Source organism: Bos indicus x Bos taurus, chromosome 14 (genome assembly GCF_003369695.1).
Source record: "Bos indicus x Bos taurus breed Angus x Brahman F1 hybrid chromosome 14, Bos_hybrid_MaternalHap_v2.0, whole genome shotgun sequence".
NCBI lineage: Eukaryota > Metazoa > Chordata > Mammalia > Artiodactyla > Bovidae > Bos > Bos indicus x Bos taurus.
Genome location: NC_040089.1, coordinates 69,797,734 through 69,818,554, shown reverse-complemented (window position 1 = coordinate 69,818,554; position 20,821 = coordinate 69,797,734). Strand labels below are relative to the sequence as shown.

General features: G+C 41.6%; 1 protein-coding gene across 1 annotated transcript in view; it reads left to right on the top strand.

The window, feature by feature from the left end:
- DPY19L4 (dpy-19 like 4) overlaps positions 1 to 3,549 on the top strand; it is a 65,037-nt gene extending 61,488 nt beyond the window's left edge. The window contains 1 exon segment of the mRNA XM_027561513.1: positions 284 to 3,549. Within this exon segment, the coding sequence (XP_027417314.1) occupies positions 284 to 448 (165 nt within the window). The 3' untranslated portion in view covers positions 449 to 3,549.
- Positions 3,550 to 20,821: the final 17,272 nt, after the last annotated feature.

Here is a 20,821-nt window from a genome sequence, read left to right as displayed (position 1 = left end):
CTATGGAGACATAGCCTTCTAAATTTTAGGATTAAATCTTTAAAAAATTGGAAAATGCTTTATGCTGGTTTCTCAATCTCAGTGGGAAGCTCAAGAATTTAGCGAACATGGTAACTCTTATGAAGAGGCCTTTATTTGCTGAACAATATGAGATGTTTGCTAACCAATGTGAAATACTCCATATTTAACAAAAAAATATATATTTTATATAAATATAGTCACTTGTACCTTGATTGCATTTCTCCTATAACTTTTTTAACATATGTTTCATATCATTTGCTAGGTGGTTTGTGAAGAAGGGGACAAGTTAACCTACTCAAAACATGGACGATTTTGTCATGAGGTCAAAATTAACTATTCTCCCTATGTGAATTATTTCACCAGAGTATACTGGAACAGATCCTACTTTGTATATAAAATCAACACTGTGATATCCTTTCAGTCTTGAAAAATAGCAGAGCCTTCATGTCAAAGACATATACCACCTGAAGTAAAATACAATTTGCTCCTACCTATGTGGTATCTTTTGGAAATCAGAGTGTGGACATTGAAATGTTGCTGCTAATTTTCCCTCCTGCTGTTAACTGGATCTAGAGTTCTGTGGAGGAAAGAAGATCAAACATTACTGTCCTTTGGTAAAATGTCAAATCTGCCACTCTGCAGTATTCCAGCCAGGTGTCTTCCTTATTGCTATAATTTTACCTTCCAAACTGTTGTAAAATTTTCCTCATAAATCTTTCCATCATAACATTAGTCTTGAATTTGAATATGTTCAGGGTCAGAGTATGTCTCAAACATAACATTTAACAAATACTTAATGTGATATAATTACAAAATAGAAGGAAAGAATTACCTCCTCAAGGCAGTTTCTGAAGGTATTTCATGATGTATAATAGAGCTGAAGTAAAAAACTAATTTAAATGTTCACTGAGAATTTGTGGCATTTAAATTAAAATGGAAATTATATAAAGGAAAGTGATTTTTAAGGATATACATTAAGATATATCCAGATTTTCCATGGTATAGCTCTCATCATCTGCTGCTTATATGTGAGCACTTTCTTAATAATATATAGTGCTTGATATTGCATTTCACTACATTATGACTATTAAGTGGTTAGTTTTTTCACTTATGCCCATAAATTTGATACCAACTTAATCATGATAAAACAGTTAACTCTTGTTACCTATGTATTTTTTTAAAACAGACATTTAAAAGAATGTTGCTTTAAGTTAAAAAATAAGGAAAAAAACAAAAGAAGGTTCAAGGTTTTAAAAAATATGGATATGGAGTATATAATCTACTCATGTGTTTTCTATTGAAGTATGAAGTAAAAACTTAAATCTTTATCGGAATGAGAGTATGTCCACTAAAGTGAGCAGCAGTTTCTGGAGATGTGTGTAGATGCTGTTCAGCATGCCTCTGCGTAGAAGCGTTGGTGGTAAAACACAGGTGCTGTTCCTTGTGAAGTGCTGATACGGTTTTCAGCGTTACGAACAAAATGACGATTATCATAAAATGCACAGCACAGTTCCACAGTCTCTGTTCCTTTTCGTATTTTTAATTATATTTAAAAGAAATTCTAAAATGATTAATTTGGCTTTATAAAGAGTTTCAGGATGGGTGTATCACTTTAATAAGATGGGATGCAGGTTTAGTTTTACCTTATACACCTGTTAAGTGAACAAATTTAAAATATTTTCACTGGTTAGAGTGCTGCAAAAATTGCAGTTTCATCACTCTAAATTACTATATTAGAAAGGAACATCTTTCCATTATCTTTATGTTCTGTAATATATCTTTTAAAACCACAAGAGCTCATGCATTCTTAGACTAACTCAGATGTTTTGTTCTTTTGGAGCTTAAGAGTTGTTTGATGGCAGTATCATATGTCTGGTGCATTAGTTTTATTGGTTCTCGTGTCATGCTTTTATGTAATGTTTAGCAACTATATTAAGATAGCTACAGGCAGGCTATTTCAGCTTCTCTGAACATCTTAATAGTCACTAGTATTTAGCTTCAAGCCTTATAAAAATATTACCATAGTTACCTAAGTACACAGTGTACAAAAGTACATGGTAGTACTTATGATTAGATGCAGCATGTAAAACAATGCAATTGAAAAGATGGCTTGCATATTTTGAAAGGGAAATAGAACAACCTACTTTCTATGTAGCATGAAATACTTAATTTAATTTTTACTGATTTATGATCAAATATGCTGAATTTTGATTGTTGTGTGTTTTTTATTTTTGACATTAGTAAGTTGCTTTTGCTTCTATCAACTTATTCTTAAAATAGGTTTGGAGCAGCTTTTAATTGAATTTTTTAAATAATGAATTTTTCATTTAGCATCAGTTGAAAAGAAAAATGTGAGCTTTATTATAGAAATAATAATACTGGGTATGGAAGATAAGCTTATTTGCTTCTATTTTAGCTCTAGTTAGAACATTAGTGCTAGAAAACTTGAGCATTTAATTAATTTCCTTACTTATTTGTAGAGTAACAAATGATTAGAATTCTGCAAGTAATTCTATTTGGTTTGACAGTAGAGATCTACTGTGAAAGGGGCAAAGTTTATGGGCTTGGGGTCGAAAGAATTTCTCAAAGAAATACAAAACATACTTTGCCCTTGATGTTGCAACACCATGGAAATAAGTGCCTGAACCTTATTTCAAAGTTTACTTTTTACTATTAAAAAATTACCCATTTCTTTCATTTTCATAAAAAAATTTTGGTACCTTTTCCCTCATCATTAAGCACAGAGAAAGAATCCTCAGTATGCTATTTTCACTGTTAACTTTAATTCATTAGTAACCAAATCTTTGTTAAAGGTAGTGATGGGATTTCTAGCCTACTAAATTAATTAAATAAATAAATTAAGCTAAATAAGCTTCCCAAATGCCAAACAATCCAACAGATAAAACTTACTTGATAAGATGTATGACATTGACTGTGCTGGTTTATATGTTTTCCGACTTTGGCATCTGTGTTAGACTGGTAGAGTTTTACAACCTAGGGAGTATGCATTGCACTTATAAATTTTTTTCTTCATTACTTTCTGAGGATATAAACAGCATGTTTTTGGGGACATTAACTCAAATTGCTAAAAAGCCTAATATGACACTCTTCCATACAGTCTAGATTGACTAAAGGAAAAGTAGAAATGGAGGTCAAAGTCTGTTACAAGTTGGGGCTGAAAAATATGCTTTAAAAGATAGGCTATTAATTTATTGAACAGCAAATAGCCATCTTATTAAACTTTGTCATTTTGGGGAAATCAATTGCTTTTTGCCTTTTTCTATTTTTGAGCTGTTAAAACATTTTGATGCCTTTTGGGGGTAAAAGTAGTGTCTCTGTAAAATTACTGGGTTTTTAAAAGTTGTAGGTTAATCAGTTTTATTTGTAAATTTACTTATGTGTATGAATGTTTAAAGGGCATTTAAATGAACTATTCTGTGCATTTAAGAACCTATTGTAAAGCAAAATGACTACTGCATCTCAATCTATTTTCTCATTTGTCCCAGTTTTTAAAATATACTTTCTCTATTATTACTGTTTGCTGATAGTTTTAGATCCCAATATATATTAAAATTAGAGCCCTGAAAAGTTGCAATTAAAATTGAACAATTTCTTATTGAAATAATAGCTCATTATTTAGTTTTTGAATGTATAAAATTAATAATTTAAATAAAATTAAATGTGAAAATTGCAAAGAAATATATTTGATTCAACTATTTTCCATCCGTTAAGATTTCTAAACAATATATTTGTTTACCATAATTTTAAAAAAGGACACTTTAGAACCAGATTTGCTGAATTTAGCATAAAGGACTTTCTGAGTAATTTCTGTTTTGTAAGTCTCTTAGAATTTGCACATTCTAATTTTGGCAAATATAATCTTATGTGCAGTTTTATAAGCGATACATTGAACATCTGACCACTATATTTAGTGGAATAATAGTGTCAAAAAGAAACATGCATTCCATACTTCTAATGTACGATATCTCATAAATAACCCTTTCGTATTTTAAATTAATAGCTTTGTACAGCTATTTAACAAAGATGAATACAACTGAATTTTTTTTCTTTTTTTTAAATTTACTTTTAATTGGAGGATAATTGCTTTAGAATGCTGTGCTGGTTTCTGCTGTACAGCATCATGAATCAATCATAGGTACACATATATCCCTCCTTCTTAAACTGCCCTCCCACCTTCCACCCCATCCCACCCCTCTAGGTTGTCACAGAGCATTGGGTTGAGTTCCCTGCATCATACAGCAAATTCCCACTGGCTGTCTGCTTTGGTGGCTCAGATGGTAAAGAATCTACTTGCAATGCAGGAGACCTGGGCTGGGTAAATCCCCTGGAGAAGGGAACGGCTACCCACTCCAGTATTCTGGCCTGGAGAATTCCACGGACTGTATAGTCCGTGGTGTGGCCAAAAGTCAGACATTACTGAGCAACTTTCACTTTTCATCTGTTTTACATGTGGTAATGGGTATGTTTCAATGCTTCTCTTAATTTTCCACCCTCTCCTTCCCGTGCTGTGTGCATACATCTGTCCCCTGTGTCTGCACCTCTATTGCTGTACTACAAACAGGTTCATCAGTGCCGTCTTGCTAGATTCCCTGTATATCATTCATGTGCTGTATTTGTTTTTCTCACTTATACTTCACTCTGTATAACGGGCTCTGGGTTCATCCACCTCTCTAGAACGAACCCAAATGTGTTCCTTTTTATTTATATATTCCATTATATATATATATCTCACAACTTCTTTATCCATTCATCTCTCAGTGAACATCTAGGTTGCTTCCATGTCCCAGCTAATCTGTCTAGTGCTGCCGTGAACCTTAGGGTACATGTGTCTTTTAGAATTGTGGTTTTCTCAGGGTAGATGCCCAGTAGTGGGATTTCTGAGTCATTTCTGGTCATTCCTAGTTTTTAAAGAAATCTCCGTATCGTTCTGTGTAGCCACTGTTCTCCAGAGTGGCTGTATCAATTTACATTCCTGCCAGCAGTGCAAGAGTTCCCTTTTCTCCACATCCTCCTCAGCATTTATTGTTTGTGGATTTTTTGATGATGGCCATTCTGACCAGTCTGAGGTGATACCTCATTGTCGTTTTGATTTGCATTTCTCTAATAATTACCATTGTTGAGCATTTTTTTCATGTGTTTATTAGCCATCTAATACAATTGATTTTGTGTATGTTGACTTTTGAATGGTGTCTACAACAATGTATATTTAGATTGTATTCTTCCTGTAACTAAGGATACATCTTCACAAAAGAATAAAAGTTAATTTCAGTAAACGTAAATCCTTTAAGAAAGTTGGGTTATAAACTAGTTTATAATATTAAATACTTTTATCAAGAATGAAATTATTTCATGCTTAATTATACTCCTTGTTTTGTTTCTATAATAAAATTCTTAGAATTTTAAATTGTCTTTTATTTATATATTAATCTTTTTTAGTTACAGCTTTGAGACATATTATATACCATACAGCTCACCATTTAAAGTGTACCATTGAACAGTTTTTAGTATAATCAGAGTTGTGCAACTGTCATCACAGTCAATTTTAGAATATTTTCATCACCCCAAAATGAAACCTCACACCTTCTGTCTGCCACCCCCAACCACTTTGTCATCAGATAACTTCTACTAATTTACTTTCCATCTCTGGACAGAATGTTCTACTTTTAACATTTCACATAAATGGAATCATATAACGTGGTCTTTTAACATAGTGTTTTCAAAGTTCATTCATGTTGTTGCATGTATCCTTTTTCATTGCCAAACAATATTCCACTGTATGGGTATACATCTATCCATTTTGTGCATCCATCCATTGATGGACATTTGGGTGGTTTCCACTTTTTTTGGCTGTTATGAATTGTGCTCTGTGAATATTCATATACAAGTTTTTAGATGGACATATGTTTTCTTTTCTTTGGATATATGTCTAGAATTTCTTAGTCGTGATAACTGTGGTAACTGAGGAACTGCCAGACTTATTATCAAAGTGGCTGTATCATTTTACAATTCTGACAATGTATAAGGTTTCCAATTTCTCTGCATCCTCGCCATCACTTGCTATTATCTTTCTTCTTGATTATAGGCATTCTAGTAAGGTGTGAAGTGGGGCATATCATTCTATTTTTAATCTGCATTTTCATCATATCTAATGATTTTGAACATCTTTTCTTGTGTTTACTGGTCATCTGAATATCTTCTTTGGAGTAATGTTTATTTAGAAATTGCCCTTTTTAAAATTGGGTTGTCTTTTTATTATTGAATTGTAAAGGTGTTTATAATTCTAGATTATAAATCACTTAACAGATACGAAATTTGGGAATACAGTTGTCCCTTGGTATCCATGAGGGTTTTGTGCCAGGACCTCACCCTCTCCCCTCATTACCCATGTGTATCTGAATCTGTGGACAGATTCAGGAGACCTGTAGGTTTCCTTATCCTCAGGTTCTGCATCTATGGATTCAGCTAACTGCAGAACATAAACATAGTACTATAGTTATTTAAAATAAAATCTGCATATAAATGGACCTGCATAATTCAGACTCATGTTTTCAACGGTCGAGTGTATAGTTGTTCCTTGATATCCACTGGGGAATTGGTTCCAGGAACCGTGCAGATACCCAAATCCACAGATGCTCAAGTAAGTCCCTTATATAAAATAGCATAAAACAGTCAGCCTTGTGTATCTGGGGATCTAGCATCTGCATACTCAGTCAATCACGGCTTGGTTGAATCCAGGGATGAGGAGCCTGTAGATATGGAGGGCCAGTTGTATTTCCTTCCAATCAGTGGGTTCATTTCTCTACACTGATAGTGCACAAGTACTTTGCATTTTGATTGCATTATTTTCACACTTGTTACTGATCATAGCATTTTTACTTTGATGTGTTTGAAGTAGATCTCCTTGCATGTATCTTATTTGGAATTTGTCGAGCTTCTTGGTTATATACATTAAGAGTTTTTTGTTTTTTTTTTTTTAATCAAAGTTGTTAAGATGAAGCTAAAAAAAATTGAAACTCTGAGGTGGTGGTGATGTTAACTAACCTTATTGTGGTAATCATTTTTGCAACATGTACTTATATAAAATCACTACACTATGCACTTTAAACTCACACAGTGTTGTCAATTACATCTTAATAAAGCTGGAAGAAAAAAAAAAGTTGGAACTTCTTATACTCCCATTATACATATGTTGGTGTGTTTAATGGTGACCTATGTTTCTCTGAGGTTCTGTTCAATTTTCTTCAATTTGTTTTTCTCTCTGTTCTTTGGATGCATAATCTCTATTGTTTTTTATTTCTTCTGTCAGTTCAAATCTACTGTGAGCCCCTCTGCTGTGTTTTTCATTTCAGTTATTGTATTTTTCAACTTCAGAATTTTCATTTGGTTCTTTCTAAAGGTAACTTCTTTCTCTTTGATAAGCTTTGTTTATAGCAACTCTGGAAATTGACATCCCCCTGTCTCCTGGTAAGGGCTCAGCTGGTAAAGAATCCGCCTGCAATGCGGGAGGACTGGGTTCAATCCCTGGGTTGGGAAGATCCCCTGGAGAAGGGAAAGGCTACCCACTCCAGTATTCTGGCCTGGAGAATCCCATGGAATATATAGTCCATGGGGTCGCAAAGAGTCGGACACGACTGAGTGACTTTCACTTCACTCACTGTCCCTTGGAGCTTGTTAATTATAAATGGCTTGTTTATTTCTTTATTGTTAGCTGGACTGTTTTAATGATGTCTGTTTCCTCCACATAGTGGAGTCTGTTACTGGTCTCACGTGTCACTGCCTTGAGCATGTACACAGATAGTCTTGTATAACATTGATTTTTGTAGGGCTCCTTACAAAGAGATGTCTTTCCTTGACCGTATCCAGCTGTTAAGTTCCCCTCGTCATCTAAATAGAGCTGATTACTGTATTTAGTTTTCAACAATTCCTGGGGTATAAATCTCCACAACCAATTAAATCCTGGCTCTTTGAAGGATAATGTTAGAGGACCAAAAAAAAAGCAAAGGAGAAAAGGAAAGATACAAGCATCTGAATGCAGAGTTCCAAAGAATAGCAAGAAAAGAAAGCCTTCCTCAGCGATCAATGAAAAGAAATAGAGGAAAACAACAGAATGGGAAAGACTAGAGATCTCTTAAAGAAAATTAGAGATACCAAGGGAACATTTCATGCAAAGATGGGCTCGATAAAGGACAGAAATGGTATGGACCTAACAGAAGCAGACGATATTAAGAAGAGGTGGCAAGAATACACAGAAGAACGGTACAAAAAAGATCTTCATGACCCAGATATTCACGATGGTGTGATCACTGACCTAGAGTCAGACATCCTGGAATGTGAAGTCAAGTAGGCCTTAGAAAGCATCACTATGAACAAAGTTAGTGGAGGTGATGGAATTCCAGTTGAGCTATTTCAATCCTGAAAGATGATGCTGTGAAAGTGCTGCACTCAATATACCAGCAAATTTGGAAAACTCAGCTGCCGAGGTCCAGCCCCGGCTGATCCAGGGTATTCGAAGGGGAGACGGCGTTGGTGACCTATTCAAATGTTAATTAGAGATATGAAGAGTAATAGAATGAGGATAGCTCAGTAGGAAAATTCAGTGGAGAAAAGAGGCTGAGTAGCTTGGTTTACGCAGAAAATCAATATAACCTGTGACACCAGGTTAGCTCTGACCACGGAGGCCGCAGGCGCCCTCTCAAATAGCGGAAGGTGCCCCACCTTAGACACCTCGAGTGAGTCTTAGAAGCCCAGGCAAATAAATGGTCGCAGAGGACCTCCGCGCTCCAGATGGAGACTTCAGCCAGAATGTGAAAAGAAAGAATGACATGGGGAGACCAAGCTCTGGTGAGCAAGGCCCGTAGCTTTATTTTCAACAGGGGCTTTTATACCCTAAGTTACACATAGAGGATAATAGGGGATGCAAAGTCAGCAGTTTTTGATCCTTATGAAAAACCAGAATTTCTTTCCTGCAAATTTATCATATACAAATGGTTTAGGTGATTTACATCATCTTCTGGCCAGAAGGCCTGTTAACATTTTATGACTCTTGACAAAGACTTATCAACAAAGACTTATTTTCTCTAAGAGTAATTATTTTAAGGTTTGGAGCCATCTTCTGAAGATAAAATTGCATTCCTATAGGGCGGATGTGTAATGGGTTTACAACAAAGGAAAGAATTTATTACCTTAAGGGTCTAAAGTTACTAACACCAAGGCCACAACTTATTTTTTCTACATACCAACTATATTAATTAATACACATTCAAGGATACAATTCAGGGGATGTGAAAACTTGGCAACAAACATTGGTTCATCAATGAAATCTTTTACTAGTTTTATTCTGACAGTTTCTAACTCTCTGAGAGGCTCTAAGCTATTTGAATATCTTAAGCTTCCCGTGCCTCTCTAGGCTGGGTGACTAAACAATCATATGCATAGCTGACTAAACAATCATATGCATAGCTGTAGGAGTCTGGGTAAACTTGTCAGGCGAGTTAGAGAGCCATCTGAGGGGTTTGGGTTTAAACACTCCTAATTGTCCAGGATCTTTATTAATTGGAGCTGTAAGTTAACTCTTTGACAGAGCGAGATGGTGGTGGGGGACAGCCCCCAGTAAAGTCAGAGGTGAGCGCACAAAGCAATAAAGTAGGCAGACTGGTTTTTTTGGGGTAGATGCTCGAGAATATCCGGGGGGACTCCTAAGGCTCGATCCTGCCTTTGCGTATGCCGAGCCTCCTTCCTCATGACCTTTGTCACGAGTGGAATGCCTCACCGGCTCCTGGCACTCAGCAGTGGCCACAGGACTGGAAAAGGTCAGTTTTCATTCCAATCCCAAAGAAAGGCAATGCCAAAGAACGCTCAAACAACTGCACAATTGCCCTCATCTCACATGGTAGTAAAAGTAATGCTCAAAATTCTCCAAGCCAGGCTTCAGCAATACGTGAACTGTGAACTTCCTGACGTTCAAGCTGGTTTTAGAAAAGGCAGAGGAACCAGAGATCAAATTGCCAACATCCGCTGGATCATGGAAAAAGCAAGAGAGTTCCAGAAAAACATGTATTTCTGCTTTATTGACTATGCCAAAGCCTTTGACTGTGTGGATCACAATAAACTGTGGAAAATTCTGAAAGAGATGGGACTACCAGACCACCTGACCTGCCTCTTGAGAAATCTGTATGCAGGACAGGAAGCAACAGTTAGAACTGGACATGGAACAACAGACTGGTTCCAAATAGGAAAAGGAGTACATCAAGGCTGTATATTGTCACCCTGCTTATTTAACTTCTATGCAGAGTACATCATGAGAAACGCTGGACTGGAAGAAACACAAGTTGGAATCAAGACTGCTAGGAGAAATATCAATAACCTCCGATATGCAGATGACACCACCCTTATGGCAGAAAGTGAAGAGGAACTAAAAAGCCTCTTGATGAAAGTGAAAGTGGAGAGTGAAAAAGTTGGCTTAAAGCTCAATATTCAGAAAACAAAGATCATGGCATCCGGTCCCATCACTTCATGGGAAATAGATGGGGAAACAGTGGAAACAGTGTCAGACTTTATTTTGGGGGGCTCCAAAATCCCTGCAGATGGTGACTGCAGCCATAAGATTAAAAGACGCTTACTCCTTGGAAGGAAAGTTATGACCAACCTAGATAGCATATTCAAAAGCAGAGACATTACTTTGCCAACAAAGGTCCGTCTAGTCAAGGCTATGGTTTTTCCTGTGGTCATGTATGGATGTGAGAGTTGGACTGTAAAGAAGGCCGAGCACCGAAGAATTGATGCTTTTGAACTGTGGTGTTGGAGAAGACTCTTGAGAGTCCCTTGGACTGCAAGGGGATCCAACCAGTCCATTCTGAAGGAGATCAGCCCTGGGATTTCTTTGGAAGGAATGATGCTAAAGCTGAAACTCCAGTACTTTTTTGGCCACCTCATGCGAAGAGTTGACTCATTGGAAAAGACCCTGATGCTGGGAGGGATTGGGGGCAGGAGGAGAAGGGGACAACAGAGGACGAGATGGCTGGATGGCATCACTGACTTGATGGCCTGAGTCTGAGTGAACTCCGGGAGTTGGTGATGGACAGGGAGGCCTGGTGTGCTGTGGTTCATGGTGTCGCAAAGAGCTGGACAGGACTGAGCAACTGAACTGAACTGAACTGAACTGTTAGAGGACAAGGTGGGTTTATTCTTTTATTTATTTTTATTTTTGGCTGCATGGAGTCTTCGATGCTCTACACAGGCTTTCTCTAGTTGTGGCAAGAAGAAGCTACTGTCTAGTTGCCGTGCATGGGCTTCTCTCTGCGGTGGCTTCTCTTGTTGCAGAGCACAGGCTTTAGGATGTATGAGCTTCAGTGAGTTCAAGTTGCTTACTCATATCTGACTCTTTGCGACCCCATGGACTGTACATGGAATTCTCCAGGCCAGGACACTCGAGTGGCTAGCCTTTCCTTTCTCCAGGGGATCTTCCCAAGCCAGGGATCAAATCCAGGTCTACCGCATTGCTGGCGGATTCTCTCCCAGCTGAGCCACAAGGGTATCAGTAGTTGAGGCTTATCAGCTCTAGAGCATGGGTTCAGTAGTCGAGGCTTCTTGACATGCCTTTCCCAATTTGAAACTCTTGTCTTACAAACTCTTGTTTTGGCTCTCGATGAAAGTGAAAGAGGAGAGTGAAAAAGTTGGCTTAAAACTCAACATTCAGCAAACTAAGATCATGGCATCCGATCCCATCATTTAATGGCAAATAGATGGAGAAGCAATGGAAACAGTGACAGACTTTATTTTTGGGGGCTCCAAAATCATTGCAGATGGTGACTGCAACCATGAAGTTAAAAGATGCTTGCTCCTTGGAAGAAAAGCTGTGACCAACCTAGACAGCATATTAAAAAGCAGAGACATTACTTTGCTGACAAAGGTCCATAGCCAAATGATGGTTTTTCCAGTAGTCATGCATGGATATGAGAGTTGGACTATAAAGAAAGCTGAGCACTGAGGAATTGATGCTTTTGAACTATGATGTTGGAGAAGACTCTTGAGAGCCCCTTGGACTGCAAGGAGATCCAACCAGTCAATCCTAAAGGAAATCAGTCCTAAATATTCATTGGAGGGACTGATGCTGAAGCTGAAACTCCAATACTTTGGCCACCTGATGCGAAGAACTGACCTCATTGGCAAAGACCCTGATGCTGGGAAAGATTGAAGGCAGGGGGAGAAGGGGACGACAGAGGACAAGATGGTTGGGTGGCATCACCGACTCAAAGGACATGAGTTTGAGCAAGCTCTGTGAGATGGTGAAGGACAGGGAAGCCTGGCGTGCTGCAGTCCATGGGGTCGCAAAGAGTCGGACGCGACTGAGCGACTGAACTGAAGTGAACTAACAGAGAGAGAGCGGGGGCCGCCGCCCACCGAGGGGGGCGGACTGGCTGCTGAGGGTCAGGGACGGAGTCCTCTCCTGGCACCCCGGAGCCACGGCTCCCCAGCCTGCCGCCCCCCGGCCCCTGCCCCGGGCGCTGCTGCTTCCTTCCCACCCGGGCTTCAGAGACCCCCGCACCCCACTAGAAGGCTTCGCAGGGCCGCGGCCCCACGCCTCCTCGTCGCCTCCACGGAACCCTTGGAGGGCGTGCTGATGGCCTCGGGAGCTCAGCCTGGCGACCAGCTGCTCGCGGTGCCCCCGGGTCCGCGCTGTTCGGGGCGCGCCGGGTTTGAATTGCTCGGTCGGCAGCGGCTCCGCGGCGGCCCCGGGGGCGCCAAAGTGCGCGAGGAGGTGCCCCCGCCAGGTGGACACTGTAATCGCGCCGGCGGGAGCAGATGGCGCACCGTTCCCCGCGCGGGCCCCGGCGTCCCAGCTCCGCGACTCCGATCCGTCCCCCAGGCTGCAGCCTGCGCCGCCGCCGCCCGGGAGTGGAGGTGGTTGACCGTGTAGCTCGATGTCGGGGCGCCGGGGATGCCGAGAGGGAGAGAGCCTGGGGCCTCGGGATGAGGGTTCTGGGGTCCTGTGGGTGATGCTCGTCCCCTTTCTCGAGTCAGTCCAGAGGCACTAATGTTCGCTCGCCTTGTTTTTTATTGTATGAGGCAGGTGCAAGTAGCCAGCAATTCGGGGCAGAGCTGCAAAGACAAATGGAGTAAAACATGCCGCTGGAGGCGTCAGGGACTCTGGCTCTAGGGTGCACTTACTTATTGCAGTGACAAAGGTAGACTGCGTATTAAAAAGCAGAGATATCAGATGCAAGTACTTTAGCCGGGCACATGGTTACCCACAAACATGTCTACATTTTCCAGCCTCCCTTGCAGCCTGGCACAGCAGCCAAATAACTAAGTGCTGGCCAATGGGATGTGAGCAGAAGTGGTGTGTGCAACTTCTTAGTATGTCCTCAAATGAAGTGGAATGCGTCCTGCTTGTGTCCCACTTACTGCCCCCCTTCCCGCTTCTGGTAGCTGGAATGTGAACAGGATGGTTGGAGATGGAGCAGGCATTCTGTACCAGGAGGTGAATACCGGACGCTGAGGATAAGCAGAGCTACAAAGATAAAAGGAGCCTGGGTTTCTGACATATTACCTCTGGGTCTCTTTCCTGCAAGAGCTATATGGACTTCATCTCTCTTTTATTAAGTCTCTTAATTTTTAATTTTTGACCAGCATATGGTCAGTGTAGTTAATGTGAAAGAAATCCCTATCTGGAAGAGCTATCTGCACCCCTGTGTCCATTGCAGCCTTATTCACAATAGGCAAGACATGGAAACAGTCTAACTGTCCATCATGTGGTGTATATATACAATTGAATATTATTCAGCCATAAAAAAGAAGGAAATCCTGTCATTTTTGACAACATGGATCGACCTTGAGGGCATTATGCTGAGTGAAACAAGTCAGACATGGACAAATACTGCAAGATCTGACTTATATGTGGAATCTTCAAAAGTCATACCCATAAAAACAATAGAAATGTGGTTGCCAGGGATGGGGTGGGTGAGAGATATGAGGAAATGCTGACCAAACTTTCATCAGAAGATAAATAAGCTCTAAGGATCTTACTACAGCATGGTGACTGCAACTAACAATATTTCCTTGAAATTATATATGTTGTTGAAATTTGTTGAGAGGCTAAGTCTTAAAACCCCATAAACAGAAAAGGTAACTATGTGACCTAATGGATGTGTCAACTAACTTCACTGTGGTAATCGTTTTACAAATATATATGGATCAGATCATCATATTATACATTTTAAATTTATACAGTTTTGTCAATTATATCTCAAAGCTGGAGGGAAAAAAGCCAGCGTGATATAACTGAGAAGAACCCACAGAAAATAAACATATATGTATTTTGCATTCCTGAGACTCTTCCATTGCACTCTCTCTAAACATTAAGTGTTAAATGTTTTTGTCTTAAAAAAAAAAAAAAAAAAAAAAAAAAACCTCTGAGAACTGCTGAAAAATAGGCAAGTTATAATTAACAGCTATGATTCCACATCTAAACCCATCCTTTTTAAGTCTGTGGGGGTAGTTTATTCTGGGATCTGACTTTCCTCTTGAGGGGGCAAGGTGGGATTTAAAGTGGCTGGCTGCTCCAGTGCCATTGTCATAACTGACTGGCTGCTATTTCCTGGAACCTGGAGTGTGTGGCTAGCAGCCAGGCCACTGACAAGATCAGCAGCAGAGGCCCGATTGCACCCCTCTCCACCCAGGCTTCCCCGTTTAAGAGTGTGGTTCACAGAGTTCTTCCTCCAGAAAGCACTCCAGCAAAGGAGCCGTAAGCAGGAAATAGATAACAGATGAGCAGCACATTCCGAGAGATGTGGGCGGCCACGAGGGGTCCACGAAGGATGGGGAATCACCCGGGGCTGCTGCTCTTAGTCCTGAAGAGGCCAAAGGGGCAGGGGACTTATTGGAATCAGGGGAGAGCTACACCCTTGAAGAGGGGTCACTGGACAGGAGCCACTGCCCAAAGTGAGGTTCCGTCGGTATGGGCAGGAAGGGGGTTCTTGACCTCTCCCCATTCGCACTCTCCTCTCCTGCCCAGCTTCCCACTGAGTGAATCTAACTGGAAGCCAAGGGCAAGGGCATCCAGGTCGAAACCACCCCTTAGCACTTAGTTTGTTTTCTTGGTGATGGAGCAGTGGGCCTCCCCCGACCTCCGCACAGATAGGTACCACCTCCTCCCAGTTCTGTTAGGCCAATGTGGATGATGAAATGCCATCTTTTCTCAGGCAGTGTGAGTTCCTGACAGTATGCTGTTGCTAGGCAACCTGTTACCCTGCGTAAGAAAAGCCAGCTCCTATAATTTAATGAAATGTAAAGCACCACTTGCCCACAGTAGTAGATATAATGGTCGTCTGAGTTAAATTCACCCATTCCAGCCCATTTTAGTTCGCTGATTCCTAGATTGTCGATGTTCACTCTTGCCATCTCCTGTTTAACCACTTCCAATTTGCCTTGATTCATGGACCTGACATTCCAGGTTCCTATGCGATATTGCTCTTTACAGCATCAGACCTTGCTTCTATCACCAGTCACATCCACAACTGGGTACTGTTTTTGCTTTGGCTCCATCCCTTCTGGAGTTATTTCTCCACTGATCTCCAGTAGCATATTGGGCTCCTACCGACCTGGGGAGTTCCCCTTTCAGTATCCTATCATTTTGCCTTTTCATACTGTTCATGGGGTTCTTCTGGGTGTTCATTGGAAGGACTGATGCTGAAGCTGAAACTCCAATACTTTGGGCACCTCATGCGAAGAGTTAACTCATTGGAAAAGACCCTGATGCTGTGAGGGATTGGGGGCAGGAGGAGAAGGGGACGACAGAGGATGAGATGGTTGGATGGCATCACCGACTCAATGGACGTGAGTTTGAGTGAACTCCGGGAGTTGGTGATGAACAGGGAGGCCTGGCGTGCTGCGATTCATGGGGTCGCAAAGAGTCAGACACGACTGAGCGACTGAACTGAACTGAACTGAAAGCACTACTTGCAAGAGGGATATGGACTTGGGAAATGGCAGCAATGAGCTCAATATTGCTGATTACCTCTCAGACCCCGGTGGTCAATCCCCTTGAACACAAGGGATCCTCAAGGTGGTATCGTGGTGGTGGAGGTGGTGATGGGGGCATAGCTGTAGCACAGGCAGTCCTGGAGCCAGTGAGAGGCAGGTAAATTGTGTTCATCTCTGGTGCCCCATTTCAGTCTTTTTTTCTACAACTTGATTCAAAATTTTTTTGCCCTTGTTGTTTTCTCTCTCCCATTTTTAGACATGTTTGCATTGTGTATATTTCTATCAGTTCAGCTCAGTTCAGTCATTCAGTCGTGTCCGACTCTTTGCAACCCCATGGACTGCAGCACGCCAGGCCTCCCTGTCCATCACCAACTCCTGGAGTTCACCCAAACTCATGTCCATTGAGTCGGTGATGCCATCCAACCATCTCATCCTCTGTCATCCCCTTCTCCTCCTGCCCTCAATCTTTCCCAGTATCAGGGTCTTTTCAAATGAGTCACATCAGGTGGCCAAAGTATTGGAGTTTCAGCTTCAACATCAGTCCTTCTAATGAACACCCAGGACTGATCTCCTTCAGAATGAACTGGTTGGATCTCCTTGCAGTCAGTCCAAGGGACTCTCAAGAGTCTTCTCCAACACCACAGTTCAAAAGCATCAGTTCTTCAGCGCTCAGCTTTCTTCACAGTCCAACTCTCACATCCATACACGACCACTGGAAAAACCATAGCCTTGACTAGACGGACCTTTGTTGGCAAAGTAATGTCTCTGCTTTTCAATATGCTATCTAAGTTGGTCATAACTTGTCTTCCAAGGAGTAAGTGTCTTTTAATTTCATGGCTGCAATCACCATCTACAGTGATTTTGGAGCCCCCAAAAATAAAGTCAGCCACTGTTTCCACTGATTCCCCATCTATTTCCCATGAAGTCATGGGACTGGATGCCATGATCTTCGTTTTCTGAATGTTGAGATTTAAGCCAACTTTTTCACTCTCCTCGTTCATTTTCATCAAGAGACTCTTTAGTTCTTCTTCACTTTCTGCCATAATGGTGGTGTCATCTGCATATCTGAGGTTATTTGCTTATATTAGTTAGCAAATATTTATTGGGTGCCTGTCGTGTGCCAGGGACTGTACTAGGTAAACAGTGCAACCACTGTCCTGCTCCTTCCCACCTACCTTCACGAGGGTAGTCTAGCAGCAAAGTTAGCCTGTTCAGGAACTGCAAGGAGATGAAGTGAGTGCCTAGATGGGGATGCACAGTGCTATGGCAGCAGGGAACAGGGCTCAGGGAAGGCCTCGGAGAAAGTCAATGTAAGCATCAGGAATTTGTTAGGTAGCTATAGGACTCACTTCGTATTCTCCAGAGTTCTGTTTTTGGAAGCCTCTATGAAGATGTGATTCAGTTAATTGTAGCAGGATAGCTTATGTAAAGAACAGATGACCTCCAATCACCAGCCTCGTGTTACATGCCTTCTTCCTCACAGCAAAGCATCAGAAGCCGGGGGATCTACGCCACTGGTAGACATACTACCCACAGACGGCCACAAGATGGCAGTGCATCCATCAGCAAAATACTTAACTGAATACTTAAATATGCATTCATAATTGAACCATATTGTGTTGGAGAAGGCAATGGCACCCCACTCCAGAACTCTTGCTTGGAAAATCCCATGGACGGAGGAGCCTGGTAGGCTGCAGTCCATGGGGTCGCTAAGAGTCGGACACGACTGAGCAACTTCACTTTCACCTTTCACTCTCATGCATTGGAGAAGGCAATGGCAACCCACTCCAGTCTTGCCTGGAGAATCCCAGGGATGGCGGAGCCTGGTGGGCTGCCGTCAGTGGGGTCTCACAGAGTTGGACACGACTGAAGCGACTTAGCAGTGTTGGCTTTTTAAAAATTTTCAGATAAATAGGAACTGAATTTAAATTTATTTAAATTTATATGATTTTTTAGAGACCCTTTATGAAAAAATCTTTAGGGTACACTGCATGTGTGCTCAGTCGTGTCTGACTCTTTGGGACCCCAGGGTCTGTAGCCCACCAGGCTACTCTGTCCATGGTATTCTCCAGGCAAGAATACTGGAGTGGGTTGCCATTTCCTCCTCCAGGGGATCTTCCCAAACCAGGGATCGAATCCACGTCTCTTGCATCTCCTAGATTGGCAGGCCGATTGTTTACCACTAGTGCCGCCTGGGTACAAAGTAGTAATAATATCTCTATGCATTTTTTTCCCCATTATAACTCTATTTTCCTAGTGGGGAGAACTGATTTCAGAAGGGAAAAGTTAATAATTTACTGGAAAACCAAGAATGCTGGGAGGATATAAGAGAAAATATTTTAAGCTCTCGTGAAGCCTTCATGATATAAGTATCATGAAGCTTTCGTGGGGAGACTATGACCAGCTACTGCTGTTTACCATCAGCATAAAACAGAAACTCCTACTTGAGTCACTGTTGAGCACCTACAGAATGCTACCCTTGCAAGACACTCTGTAACAGGTAACCATCATTGTAACAATGTTTGCTAGGATTCCACTTACTCTCCTGATATTGCTACATCTGGTACCATCTCTTTCCTGAATTTTTTTCTTGATATAAAGTTAAGCACTCCAGTGCCTTTCAGGCCCTGTGACAGCCTTTAGGTCCTTTTATTAACAATTACTACAAGCTTCCCGTCCCATCTTCCTTTCCCTTCCCGTATTCCTTCTCGAAGGGGAGATGTAGCATCCAGCATCCGGGCACAGCGAGGGGCTGTTGCATCCACATTGACTTACCTACTGTTACGGTTTGCCGGGAAGGGGGCGGGCCTTGTTAGGTTGCAGGACTTCACTTTAAAACTGGGACAGTCCCAGCCAAACCAGGAGAAGTTGGTCCTTCTACTGGTGTCCAAAGGAAACAGGGTAATCCAAGAAGGTGTTGTGGAGAGAGAATAATGGAGGAAGTGTGGCAAAATATTAACAATCGAGGCATCTGGGCAAAAGGGGTGTGAGAGGTCTATACACTGTTCTTGCAACTACCCTGTAGGTTTATAACTATTTAAAAAACAAAAAAACCATCAGCAAGGTATCTTCTTTTTGGCCATGCTGTGTGGCTTGTGGGATCTTAGTTCTTCGACCAGGGGTCGAACTCTGGGCTCATGACATGCAGCGATGAAAGTGCTGAGCCTAACCACTGAGCTGCCAGGTAATTCCTGCAGTTCAATTCAGTCGCTCAGTCGTGTACAACTCTCTGCCACCCAATGAACCGCAGCACGCCAGGTGTCTTCTTTATGAAGCAGAATGCTAAGTATGGCCTCTGGGATCAGATAAAATGGAAACTCAAGTCCCTATTTTAATACTAACTAGATGTGTGATTGCCAACATCCGTTGGATTATGGAAAAAGCAAGAGAGTTGCAGAAAAACATCTATTTCTGCTGTTTTGACTATGTCAAAGCCTTTCAAAGCCTTCACAATAAACTGTGGAAAATTCTGAAAGAGATAGGAATACCAGATCACCTGACCTGCCTCCTGAGAAATCTGTATGCAGGTCAGGAAGCAACAGTTAGAGCTGGACATGGAACAACAGACTGGTTCCAAATAGGAAAAGGAATACGTCAAGGCTGTATATTGTCACCCTGGTTATTTAACTTATATGCAGAGTACATCATGAGAAACGCTGGGCTGGAAGAAGCACAAGCTGGAATCAAGATTGCCAGGAGAAATATCAATAACCTCGGATATGCAGATGACACCACCCTTACAGCAGAAAGTGAAGAACTAAAGAGCCTCTTGATGAAAGTGAAAGAGGAGAGTGAAAAAGTTGGTTTAAAGCTCAACATTCAGAAAACAAAGATCATGGCATCTGGTTCCATCACTTCATGGGAAATAGATGGGGAAACAGTAGAAACAGTGTCAGACTTTATTTTGGGGGGGGCTCCAAAATCACTGCAGATGGTGATTGCAGCCAAGAAATTAAAGGACGCTTGTTCCTTGGAAGAAAAGTTATGATCAATCTAGATAGCATATTAAAAAGCAGAGACATTACTTTGCTGACAAAGGTCTATCTAGTCAAGACTATGGTTTTTCCAGTAGTCATGTATGGATGTGAGTTGGAGTATAAAGAAAACTGATCGCTGAAGACTTGATGCTTTTGAACTGTGGTATTGGAAAAGACTCTTGAAAGTTCCTTGGACTGCAAGGAGATCCAACCAGTCCATCCTAAAGGAAATCAGTACTGAATATTCATTGGAAGGACTGATGGTGAAGCTGAAACTCCAAAAACTTTGGCCACCTGATGCAAAGAACTGACTCATTTGAAAAGACCCTGATGTTGGGAAAGATAGAAGGCGGGAGGAGAAGGGGATGACAGAGAATAAGATGGTTGGATGGCCTCACTGACTCCATGCACATGAGTTTGAATAAACTCCAGGAGTTGGTGATGGACAGGGAGGCCTGGTGTGCTGCAGTCCATGGGGTCGCAAAGAGTTGGACGCGACTGAACTGAACTGAAATCTCAGAAATGGACGTCGGAAAATTGAAATCAACAAAGACAGATTTGCCTAGATCACAGTCTGAACCTGTAGGGTTCGCTAAATTTTCCGAAGACTCTCAGGCCTGCCGATGAGGCTGTTCTGTCCGCTGGCCAAGGGAACAGGGAAAGCAAACTGAGCGACGTAGTTCACCAGCAAGCCGTCTCCCAAGGACATCGGCCCCGCCCTCCTCCAACTCGAATAACGATTGGTCTGGAGGCGCGGCGGGGGTGGGGTGGGGGCGGAACCAGGACGCCCCGCCCCGGCTGGGGGTCAGGCCGCCATTTTG